This window comes from Prionailurus bengalensis, chromosome B3 (assembly GCF_016509475.1).
Source record: "Prionailurus bengalensis isolate Pbe53 chromosome B3, Fcat_Pben_1.1_paternal_pri, whole genome shotgun sequence".
NCBI classification, from domain to species: domain Eukaryota; kingdom Metazoa; phylum Chordata; class Mammalia; order Carnivora; family Felidae; genus Prionailurus; species Prionailurus bengalensis.
Window position 1 is genome coordinate 106,952,459 of NC_057355.1, and position 12,418 is coordinate 106,964,876.

A 12,418-nucleotide genomic window follows, 5' to 3' on the forward strand; every position below is an offset into this window, starting at 1 on the left:
GAAAAGGACACAGAACTAATTTATTTTTTTCTTATAAGTGGAGCTTTTCTCATGATGCCTATAGATGTTTCCACGGCCGGTTGGTTTTCATTAGTGGCAGTTTCAACCTTCCTTAGCATTCCTCTTCCTTGGCCTTGCATGGCTGGCCTGTGGTGTTCGCTCTTAACTGACTCGTGAGCCTTTAGTGTTCTGGAACTGAGGGCTACCCAGAGCCTGTACGGTGATGCCAGCATTATGGTTTTTACCCTATCATGTGTTTTACCCATGCCAACTTAGCTAGATTGTTCCAGTTAAAGTTTGAGCGTTTTCCATCACGATGTCCTGGTGAAAATGTTTGTGGGGCAATGATTGTCCCAAGAATGACTAAAACAATCTAAAGAAGTCTGCCCAGGTCTAGGGAATTATGATGGCACCCTACCTCAGACTAGGCGATAGAATGGATCTCATTTTAGAACATGGGCAGTTTTCTCCTGTTGCCTACATGCTATATTTGGATTTGAAAACATGAGATGAAAGAGAATGGTACTACTGGGGCACCTGAGTGGCTCAGTCGTTTAAGCTTCTGACTTCAGCTCAGGTCATTATCTCATAGTTTGTGAGTTTGAGCCCCACATTGGGTGCTACCAGCAGAGAGCCTTCTTCGATCCTCTATCCCTCTTTCTCTGCCCCTCCCCCCCCCAAAAAAAAAACAAAACACAGTACTAGTACAATAGGATTGACAAATTTGTTCCTTCCCTTTCCTACTTATCGGCACATGAAACAATATTCAGCATAAATAGCAGGATAGATGGTTTTAATGAGATCATGTCAAAATCTAGAGAAAAGGACAAGCCGAGTTGTCCAAAGTGGGGTGTGTGTTGTCCAGCTCTACCCCCAGGGTTCTTTCCTCCTTCTGTGGCCTTTGTGTCCCGCCCCCTTCCCCACACTCATGCTGCTCCCTCGTTTATCTGTGAGAGCGGCAGTAGTCATGTGTGCTTTCATACCCATGTGTCTTGAGTGTTTCACTTACCATTTGATTCTCCCAAATGTTACAGCCATCTTTAAAACAAGAACCCTATCTTCTAATTCTTGTTTAACATTTCCGGGCCTAATGGATGTTGTGTACAGAGAGGAAACTCCAGTGAAATAATGGCTGTGGGAGTGCTTGGGGAAGTGTTCGTAATAGCCCTACTAAGCGCTGTGTGAGAATGTATAGGTTACAGAAGTACTGCTGCTTTTTTGTCCCCAGTGTAGAAAAGTCTGTTGGAAAGTGAGACACCTAGTTTATGAGCTTTATCTATGGACAGGCAGTGCGTAGTGCTTTACATGCATTATTTCACTCCGTAGATGAGAAAACTTAAGGCTTTTTTTTTTTTAGTTATTTAATTAATTAATTAATTAATTATTGAGAGAGAGAGAGAGAGAGAAAGAGAGAAAGAGAAAGGGCATGAGTAGTGGAGGGGCAAAGAGAGAGAATCCCGAGCAGGCTCTGCACTGTCAGTGCAGAGCCCGATGCAGGGCTCGAACCCACGAACCGTGAGATCATGACCTGAGCCAAAACCAAGAGTAGGACACTTAACCAATTGAGCCACCCAGGCACCCTGAGAAAACTAAGGCTTAAGGAGAACTTGACCCAAGGTCACACTGGCCAGGAAGTGTCACACAGGACTGAGGCCCAGTCTGATGCCAAAGCTCCCGCCTTCAAATATTCCGTGTGAAGGCTTCATGTCTTGCTCTGTATTTGTGTGTTTATGTCTTCATCTCCAGGCCAAAATGTGATTTTTCTTGAAGATCATAGACTAGAGGAACAGACAAATAACGTTAATATGCCACTTTAATAGTAGCTTAATAAAGAAGTAAGATATTTTTAAGTAAGTCTGGATCTAATGCTTACAAATAGAACAAAAGAATGACTCTATTTTTCTAGCTAATAATCTGGTTAAGATTCCCCCCCCCCCAGTTTAGACTATTGGTTGTGTCTAATAAAAACACATTTTTACAAGTACATTTTAACTTCATGACTTTCTTCATAGTCAACACTTGTTGTCCTGACATAATCAAGCCATAAGTCCTTAAATTAGTTAATCATATAAATTTATGGTGAACAGAAAACATATTTGTGGTTTTGCTTAAATTCTTCCCTATTAGATATTAACTAGATAAACAGGTTTGTAAAAGGAATTTGAGATTGGGAATCAGGAGTTTCAAGTTTGTGTTAGGTACTGCCACTTTCCATATGTTTGACCTTGGGCAAATCAGCCATTCCGAGCCTCAGTTTGTCCCTCCGTTAAAAAAAAAAAAAAAAAAATCATAGTTATTTTAAACCTCCAATGAAATATTATATGTGAAAACTCCTCAACCATGAAGTGCCTTACACATTCTATTCCATGTATTAACTATTCAACTTTTTGACAGTAACAGATTCCAACCTTTTTTAAATCCATTTTTAATCTGAAAGCAGACTTTGAACATTCCTGATGAATAGTCAAGAATTCAGTTTTCCTCTTCCGTCTAGAATTCATGGATGCTGTATATTAAAGAGATAAGTTGGATCTAGGTGTTTTCCCTATTTCTCATCCTCCAATCCCTTACATAAGGAAACTAAACAATAGAACATAACAGCTCTGTTCTCTTTGTCAGCAGAGCATTACAAAGTCCTGAAAGAATGTTAAAGCAGTTTCAAAATACTATTTTTAGGTGCAATATTGTCAGGAAATAAGCTTTCACTAAGAGATTTTGAGAAGAACGGTTCTTGAAAGTCAGCAGCTGGAGTAGCAAAATGAATGATCTTGCATTAAATTTTAATACCCGTGCCAATATTGTTAACAACAAAATAAAATACTCTTTCTCCAGGTTGAAATTGTCCAATGATGAAATCAAACGGGCAATTCTAACAATGGACGAGCAGGAAGATCTGCCCAAGGACATGTTGGAACAGGTGAGCTGCCAGACATATTTCAGAGCGTAAGCGACGACTGGCTTTCAGCAGGGAGTGGGATACTGAGAAAATCTGGTTGCTGCTGGTGGACAGTTTCCTCATCTCTGAACCAGCGTTGAATGTGGCTCTCTTAGGAGATTTTATTCTCCCATTGCCCCTCAAAATGATGGGTGAGAAGGAAGGTCACGAGTTTGTCAAATGCCTGAGACCCACAATGCCAGATTCTGTCCCTCATGCTGCAAGTAAGGTATTATGCCTTCAGAGGTCATGCAAATCTACTAGCTTTGGGGAAGTGTTTGACAGGAGTATGGAGAATCTCACTCGCGTTATGAGGTCACAGACTGCTACGTAAACTGATTCATTATGGAATCCTTAATACAGTTTGTGTCTTGGCCTTGACTCGCCATTCCTACACCACAGGAGCTACCGTTACACCCCCAGCTCTGTCACCTGCATCGAAATCAGTAGTGTTAGCCGTGGCCGGGCAAGCTGAATGTGGTGACTTCACGCTTTCCGTGCAGCCTTTCTATAACATGCTCTGCAGCCATTCCAACTCGGTTACGTGTTTCTCTGCAGCTTTCTTCAGTTGTTACCCAAATGACAATGTTGTGGAACTAGCACATGCTTCCAGGGTTATTACCTGCTTCTTGGTCTAGACCTAAATTTTTCTGTGCTTTGTGGAGATAGCCTCCATGCTCTGAGAATGTTCTGTCTGCTTGTCTCATTGTCCGTAGGACATAATCCTATTTTGAGTGATTTCGGTCAAGAGGTCCATGTCCCTTAGTGCCAGGTCCTCCAAAGGTTAACTGTGGATGCCGGTGATGGTGATGCCAGGCTGGACTGGGTGTCTCATCCGTAGGCAGACTCGGCTCCCAGAAGCAGAGGAAAAGTCTGTTTGCCGTTACTAACAGTGATCCTGGGTGGCATGGCCGCTCCTGGTGGAGTGCCTGTCTGCTTGTGCATTTTCTGTCATGTTCTCACTGGTGTCCTAAAAGGCCTCAGACGCAGAGCAGGGAGTGATGGCTGAAGGGTCGCCACACCTCCGTGCACCAGCCCCACCTGAAACCTGCAACTGGAATTGTCCTGGGGAAGACCTCACACTTGGCAGTGGAATAACTTTTCGTGCTGTCCTTTGTAATTTTTTTTTTTTTACATTTATTTCTTTTTGAGAGACAGAGCGTGAGCGGGGGAGGGGCAGAGAGAGAGGGAGACACAGAATCCGAAGCAGGCTCTAGGCTGTCAGCACAGAGCTTGATGCGGAGCTTGAACCCACGGACCATGAGATCATGACCTGAGCTAAAGTCGGACGCTTAACTGACTGAGCCACCCAGGTACCCCCATGCTGTCCTTTTTGAGGTTTGACTTAGTTATCAATACTTAATAACTATATACCGAGCCTGTTGGGATACTTTGTGTACAAATAGTTTAAAGGTGATTCCTAAACCAAAAATTAATTTTTAGAGCATTTAACAGCTTCTCTGCACATACTTTCTCTTCTTCTCTTTCTCCACCTAGCAAGAGTCTCCACCCAGAGGTGCAGCCCAGCTCCCCTCTGCCCCTCTCTGGCCCCCAGGTGACCCTGCATGCTAGTTGCCTGCATCAGAAGCTGCTCACACAGAGGGAAGAACTGTGCAGAAAACTGCTTTGGTCCTTAGGCCTTTAGCCCCTATTGACAAGGTCGTATGTTTAAAATTCCACAAGATCTGTTTACTGTGAAATTGCATCCAGCGAAATTCCTCCTTGAGGGAAGGGATTTCAAAATCTTGCCAAAAGGGCTTGCAGTGCAAATAGAATGTACTTCAAATAAATACAAGTAAGAAAATCAATGTACTGATGCAGAATCTGGCCAAGTGGGATACTTTTGACCTGGTCTCCCCCGATAATTCTGTGTGTGTCTTACTCTCTGGTCTTCTATCACACTCTTTCTTCTCCTTCTCATTCTACTGTTCTTCCTCTGCTTCCTCGTCCTTCACACAGCACTTCTCCCAGACAAGCTCTGAAGCTAACATCGCTTTACTCTTAATTATGACTCGCATTTGAACCATTCATTCCTTCCTTTCCTTTTTTAGCTGCTGAGCTCAGAACTCAGACGAGATTAATACAGTCTTTCTTGGAATACGTACCTTTCTCCTTATTCCCGGGTGTTCGTCTAACTCTTCATTCCTCTCTTAAAACTATCCACACACAGTCTGTCACTCGACTCTTCTTTGGGAAGGACTGAACCTTTAGCAGGTGCCTCTTAACAGTGTTCTGTACAAAAGAGAGCTAGTGGTTGTGTTATCGTGAACAGGGCTGTGGACTTGGCACAACCAATGCGTGTGTCACGGGGGGAGGGGGGATCCCTGACACTAGACCTGAGTTTCCTTGCCCAGTGGATAAAAATCCAAACTGAAGGGAAAAAACAAGTCTTTGTCTCTCTCTTCCTTCTCCCTTCTCCTTGTCTTACTACCTTCCTTCTGCACTGAGGAAAAGCTAGAAGATACTTGTCCTGTCCACTGGCACCATTTGAACACAGGAACACAAGTGCCTAGAAGCTATCAGGCCACCAGACCCATGAACGCACTGGCATCTGCATCCACTACATCCCACTAGGAAGAAGGGGGTGTCCCTGGGCTCTGCTCTGGCCCAGCCCTTTCTTCTGCTCAGGGACCCAGCCAGATCAGAGGACTGCCCGTACGCCTTTCCCTCTTGACTCTTAACTTGTTCGTGTCTCAGCCTTCCACAAAACAGCTTTTAATACCACATTCCACGTAGCCACCATCCTCTCTCTTTCTCAATATAAGCAAAGTTCTTGAAAGCTTGTCCACACTCGCCTCCTGTTCACTCTTCCTCACCTCCCTAAAGCTGTTTTCACTAAGGACTCACCACCTCCTTATTGCCAAAGCCAGGAGGCACTTTGCAGTCCTTATCTTCCTTGATTTGTTGGTGGTATGCAACACCAATGGCCACTTGCTCCATGATGAAATGCTTTTCTTTGGCATTTCATTGTCTCCTCTGAAGGTTCCTCCTCTTGTCCTCATTCCTCAAAAGCTGGCTTCTCTCCAGCCCTGCTTTGTTTCTCTTGGTGGTTCCCCTGGTTACCTCACTCCCATCCATGCATGTTACAACCAATATCAATGCTTTGTCTTTCAAATAGATCTCTTTAGGATGTCACACCCATTTGTCCACCTGCCTAGGAATCACTCTTGGTTCTTTTGCCAGTATTGCAAGCACTAAACTCACTTTCTCAAAACCCACCCTCTCTCCTCCAGCCATCTCTTCCTCGGTTTCCTGTTACACTCCGTGTACTTTGTTGCCTAAGCCAAAAGTCTGGACCTCATCCTTTTGACCCTCTACCATAAACCATCCATCAGCAAGTCAGGCCAGTTGTATGCTATACACATATACCTGTATGCTATACAGGCCAGTCAACCCCCACCTAAATAGCTCTAGAATCTACTCACTATCCAATCCAGGCCTCTGCCCTCTCTCACCTGGACTACTACAGCAACAGTCTAATGCCAACCCCCTAATACTTTTGATCCTTTCTAGTTCTTTCTCCATTCTATGAGCATGGTGGTCTTTTTACAATGCAAATTCACTCTCCTACCTAAGATTTTAAGCTACACCCCAGTGCCCACATAAAGCCTGAACTTCTTACAAGGTCCTTGCTGCTACCTGGCCTTGACCCCTGATGCCATTGCAGCTGTCCTTCTACTTGCATAAATGCTGTGCCACCCATTCCAGACCCTGCCACTTGATATGCACTCTGCCTGGAATATATTCACAACCGCATACCATTCACCTGGAGTTCTAGTTCTTTCTCTGCTGGTGGCATCCAGACTGACTGCCTTTTCTGAGGTCCCTTATTTAAATCCAACAAACTTTGGAAACCTACTAAATGAACCATCCAAATGCCAGCTTCAAGTTATGGGGAGGATCTTGGGGTTCAGAGGGTCAATGTCATTAAAAAAATGTATATATCCAAGGGCATTTGATCCAGAAAATAGCACACATGGTCAGGGCTGTGGGTGTGTATACATCTATTTGTAACTTTAAAGGAAATCTGACACAGAGTACTTTTTCAACTTTAAATATTATTGTTATTTCTTCCACATTCCATGCTCATTTATCCCTCCAAAATAAAATAATGGAATCACCAACTTCAAATCCTGATGTTTTTCTCATCCATCTTTTTTACATGGAACAAAAAATGAGATGGAATTAGATAAGCCAGAGAAATAAACAAAATTGAATGGAAAATACACATAGAATCACTCATTCTAGCATGATGTAATAGAAAAAAGCATTGAGCTGGCAGTCAAGAGACCTAAGTTCTATTTCTGACGAATACGTGAATTTTCTTTGTAATCCTGGGTAAGTGGTTTAATCTCTCTGGACCTCAGTTTTATCATCCACTTGATGAGAGTATTGCATCTCTGAAGTCCCTCTAATGGTCTATGCGAAGCAGATACTGCTACAGGGCTTACACGATCTGATTTGAGAGACAGTATAGAAAAGAAAGGTGCCATAAACGAATCTTATACCAATAAGTAAAAAAAGGAAAGTGTTTTGAATATTTGAATAATATTTCATTGAAATATCATTGACATCATCACTGTATAAATTTAAAGTGTATAGCATAATAGTTTGACACTTACAAATGTGAAATGATTATCATAATACGTTTAGCATCTGTCATGTCCTATAGATACAATAAAAAAGGAAAAAAAGAAAAACATTTCTTCCTTGTAATGAGAATGCTTAGAATTGACCTTCCTAACAACTTCTCTATATGTTATACAGCAGCGTTAGCTATCATCATGCTATACATTCTATCCCTAGAACTTAATGTATCTGGTAACTGGAAGTTGGTACCTTTGGACCACCTAACTGGAAAGATTTAATCACGTAGCATATCTTAACAATGACCCGGAAGTAGCACTTCTAAATGAAACCAAAGTTACAGTCTTGTCTTAGGGCAAATTAACGGAAAGAGTGAAAAATTACTGCAATATTTCCATTATAAACTTCAGTTCTAATACTTGTGTGTACTTTTTAGCTCTTGAAATTTGTTCCCGAAAAAAGTGACATTGACCTGTTGGAGGAACATAAACATGAACTGGATCGCATGGCCAAGGCTGACAGGTTCCTTTTTGAGATGAGCCGGTGAGTTTGGAAATGCATAAAATGTGAACATGCCCTCTACCTTTCTAAGGAAGTTAAACTTTCAATCCTGGTTGAATTATTTGGGCCAATAACCTGGCTTAACTTGAAGCCTTTTTAAATTGCAAAATCTTCTGCAGCCTGAGTTGTGTGGAATTTGTTTTGTTCATGTGAGTTCTTGCCCATGGGCGAACCAGGGTTAGGGCTTCTTCACAATTACCTCTATTTCTGGACCTAAACAGGTCATAACTTTTCCTGGTTCCTGTCGGGGTCATTCTCCTTACCACTTTGACTTCTTGGAATCGTATCTCACTCTTCTCTGTACCTCAGCATCTCAAAAAATAGACTCAGCAATGTCGACCTAGAGCCCACATTACTGAACAGCTAGGGTCTGCATGTCAAATCCTGACCCATGCAGACATCTCTAATCAATCATGGCATACTTCCCGTGAAGCCTTGGCAAGCATTTTCAGCCCCTCTCCAGAAAGCCCAGAGGCAGCCACTGCTTCATAATTTTGTTTGGCATGTGAGCTGAGTCTCTTTGCCATCCCCGGCCTGGAAATTTGATTCTGCATTAGACAAGGACCAGTGGTCCTGAGACTCTCAGTCACCCCCAGGGCAACACTCTTCCCCTGAATATCAAAGGCCTACGAGTGTAGTTCAGGTGAACGTATCTCTCGCTGTACGTTTCTACCATATCCAGAATTATTTTGTTGTTTGTCCATCCCAACTTGTCATTTTGTATATATACTACTGTAGGACAAAGGATGGTTTTGGAATTTTGACAAGTGGGCCCAGCAACCCTGTGTATCATCAATAAGTAGATGGTCACTTGCATAGCTGCCATTTTGTCATTGTCTAGCTCTGTGCATGCATCGTCCCACTTGATCCTCTCATCTGCCCTGCCAAGAGGGCTGGTAAGTAGGGAGGTATTCTCTTCCATCTAATGGAGGAGTTAAGTTACCTGCCAAAGGTCACCTAATAAGAGGAGAACCTGGACTGCAAACCCAGGTCTGTCTGATTATATGGTATCATTTTGGAGGAGGGGCTACTGGACTGAAGTTTCCACTAGAGAGCAGGTAAGGCAGTGGTTTGGTTTCAGAAGACCTTGGCAAGAATGCTCTGCCCTCGCCCCTCAGCAGCAGCAACCTATCTTACTGATGACCAGGCCGCTTTGCACCCTCTTATCTTTGGTCACCAGTTGCCATCTTGAAGGCACAGCCTGCCAGCCCTGAGGGGAGCAGATAGGGAGCTAACTGTAAAGAAAGAGGAAGGTTTGGGGACATAAGTGGGGAGAAGATGAGGAGAGAATGCCGGAGACAAGTTTTACTCCACAGCTTTGCCAAAGGCAAACTTTGTGGAAAGTTAAGTATAGGAGAGACACAGGAAACAGCCCCTTAACGAGCAGCAGAATGGGGAGGCTTTGCATTCTCGTTCCTTTTTATCTCTTCTGTCTTACAAGAGCTGCTGGGACTCTGAGGAAAGGGAGGTGGCAACTCTCCTTTTCTTTAGCAGTTGCCTGACCTGGTTAGAGCTAAGGACCCTGCTGCCATTGCCCAAATACCTCCTGTTGGTCAGAGGGAAATGGGCTTTTCAGGCGAAGTGACCTCATTTCCTGTCCAACAGGGGAATTGTGCAGGTGTGTGTGTGTGTGTGTGTGTGTGTGTGTGTGTGTGTGTGAGTGTTGGGGGGGTGGTGCTCCAAGGCACCTCCACCTCCGTATCCATTAAGTGAACATAGATATATTAAGTAGATGTTCATTAGTCCATGCTTGCTCTTACAGCATCAATCATTACCAGCAAAGACTGCAATCGCTGTACTTCAAAAAGAAGTTTGCAGAGCGTGTGGCAGAAGTGAAACCTAAAGTAGAAGGTAAAGTCAGGCCTCCAGATTGAAAGTGATGTTCATCTTAAGTGCCCATTTGCAACTGCAACCCAAGTGCAGGTAGTAAACAGGATCCCTTGGGTGATTTTTTTTTTTTTTTTTTTTTTTTTTTGCTTAAAATCTTTTGAAATCGTGATAAGTAATTACTTAATGTCTGCCCTTGGCCCTGTGGCCCAGCCTGGGTTCTGGAGCCCACAGCACATCTCCTGAGCTCCTCTGTAGAATCAGGCTTTTAACATCCTGGATGTTGGTGAGAGCGTATCTGACCGCTACTAGCATTAAACCTGTAGCCAGCTTTATTGCAATGGTGCCTTACTAGATAATTCTAAGGGAAGATTTGAGGCTATTAAATTTTTAAGTGTTTGAAAAAATGGGCATCTGGAGAACACAGCCACAGAATGCAGGCTGGACTCAGGACCCTGCTCAAGCCCCAGTCCCTGAGGACACCTGCAAGCTATAACATGAAACACATTTGGCCAGTTTTTCTGTCAATAGAATTGATCAGTTATCCTCTCAGTCTTACTCACACCAGGCAAGAAAGTGTTTGCAGAGGAATGTGGGAAATGCAATCACTGTCTCATGTATCCCTGCTTACAGTTGATGAGCCAGTCAAGAAAAGGACTAAGGAAAGATAGGCTTGTGCGGCTGTGGGTCTCTTGAGCAACGTGAGCTGGCTCTCCCTGTCCCCTTGCTCTTTGCTTCTAGGTTAGGTGTTTTGTAAGTGCTCCCTGGTAGTCTAGTGACCCAGGCTTACATCGTCCGTGTCTGCTCCCAGGTGTGTGGATTTAGGCTGGGTGTCCCTGGAAAGTCCTGGTGGTAGTAGTTGTGTTTATGTGTGCTTTGTTTTGAAGCAATTCGTTCTGGCTCAGAAGAGGTGTTTAGGAGCAACGCCCTGAAGCAGTTGCTAGAAGTGGTTTTGGCATTTGGAAATTACATGAATAAAGGCCAAAGAGGCAATGCGTATGGATTCAAGATATCCAGCCTAAACAAGATTGCTGACACAAAATCTAGTATTGACAAGTAAGTATGGTATCTTCCAACACTTGGAGGATCCAGGAGCTTAGGTCAGGACCCCTCTGGGCCTCCTGGGCCTCCCTGATCCTGCAGCCTCTGGTTTGCTGGTCTCCTGCTCATGCTCTTTCCTTCTCTCCAAGAGAGAAGTGACCTCTCTTCTCTCACAGTTATAAATATCCCTAAATTCCCATTGGGCCAATGATCCTTCATCCATTTTCAGGCCCCAGGGATATCAGCCAGTCTAAGTTTTGGGGTTTTCTTGGGTAAACTTTTTGTTATAGTATAATACACTAAGGAGAAGTCCACCGGTCTTAAATTTCACAAATTGGACACCTCTGTATAACTAGTCCCCAGAACAAGAAACAGAATGTGACCCACATGCTGCTGGTCTCCTCATGACCTCTCCCAGTCACAACCCCTCCACAGAGAACTGTGTTCTAGGGGAAAAGAGAAAACTGACAGCCGATGATGGGAAGCTTGTTGGGCTTTTAGGGTATGTCTTCCTTTATACATTGACGCTAGCGGCTATAAAAACTGATGGGGTCTAAGTGCATTTTGGCTGTTGGTATTAAGCCTCTGCTCCCAAGACTCCTCAGAATGCTTCCTAGAAAGTGTAAAAGTGAACAGATTCTTGTTAGAAACACTGAGAGGTGGAAATGCTCTGGTGTCATTAACAGGATCATTAGGCATAGTAACACCAGTTTCCCTGAGAGCCCTGTTTCTCTAAGGTTCTTACTGACTTCAAAGCAACTTGCCCAATTGTCTCTAAGGGAAACTTCTCTGCATCCAAATTCGTTTTAAAAATAGGCTGTTCATCCTAATTATTCCTAACTAGCAAGGGCTTTTTACTCTATATTTTCTATAAGGTTAGTGATGCATAGCATTATGGCAACCCTGAATCCATCCTATAAAGAAATAAGTAGGGTGGGGGAGCCTGGGTGGCTCAGTCGGTTAAACATCTGTCTCTGGGTTTTGGCTCAGGTCATGATCTCATGGTTCTTGAGTTTGGCCCCGCTTCAGGCTCTGTGATGGCAGCACGAAGCCTGCTTTGGGGATTCTTTTTCTTCCTCTCTCTGTACCCCCACCCCCTCCACTCACACTTGCTCTCTTTCAAATAAATAAACTTTAAAAAAAGAAATAAGCAGTGAGTTGTTAAGTTGTAGGGCTAAACCTTATTTTTTGCATCATGTAGAGATAGATTAACAAAGGGCAGCTGTTCTATCAACCACCTTATTTTTAATGCGAGCACTTGATCCTTCCAGAGCACTTTCATATTTGATTGTGTGAAGTGCACGGGCCAAGTGCTACATTGCCTACCGTCAGATAAAGAAACTGAGGCAATGTCAAGTGGCTCATTTAGTCTGCCTAAGATCACAAGCAAGGTATTTGGTCTCACAGGTATTTGACACCTGTCCTATTGTCCCCACCTCTAACAACAGATGGATCTTATTTGTAGGT

At 43.5% G+C, this 12,418-nt stretch overlaps 1 protein-coding gene across 5 annotated transcripts in view; it reads left to right on the plus strand.

Moving 5' to 3' along the window:
- Positions 1-12,418, plus strand: part of DAAM1 (dishevelled associated activator of morphogenesis 1) — a 178,292-nt gene that overhangs the window by 149,864 nt on the left and 16,010 nt on the right. For all 5 annotated transcript variants that reach the window (XR_006293399.1, XM_043556272.1, XM_043556270.1 and 2 more), the window contains 4 exons: positions 2,833-2,917; positions 7,959-8,065; positions 9,846-9,934; positions 10,798-10,966. Coding sequence is in view for 4 of the 5 variants with exons in the window: in XM_043556272.1 (XP_043412207.1) it covers positions 2,833-2,917; positions 7,959-8,065; positions 9,846-9,934; positions 10,798-10,966 (450 nt within the window). In the remaining variant the exon portion in view is untranslated. The remainder of the gene's footprint in view (positions 1-2,832; positions 2,918-7,958; positions 8,066-9,845; positions 9,935-10,797; positions 10,967-12,418) is intronic.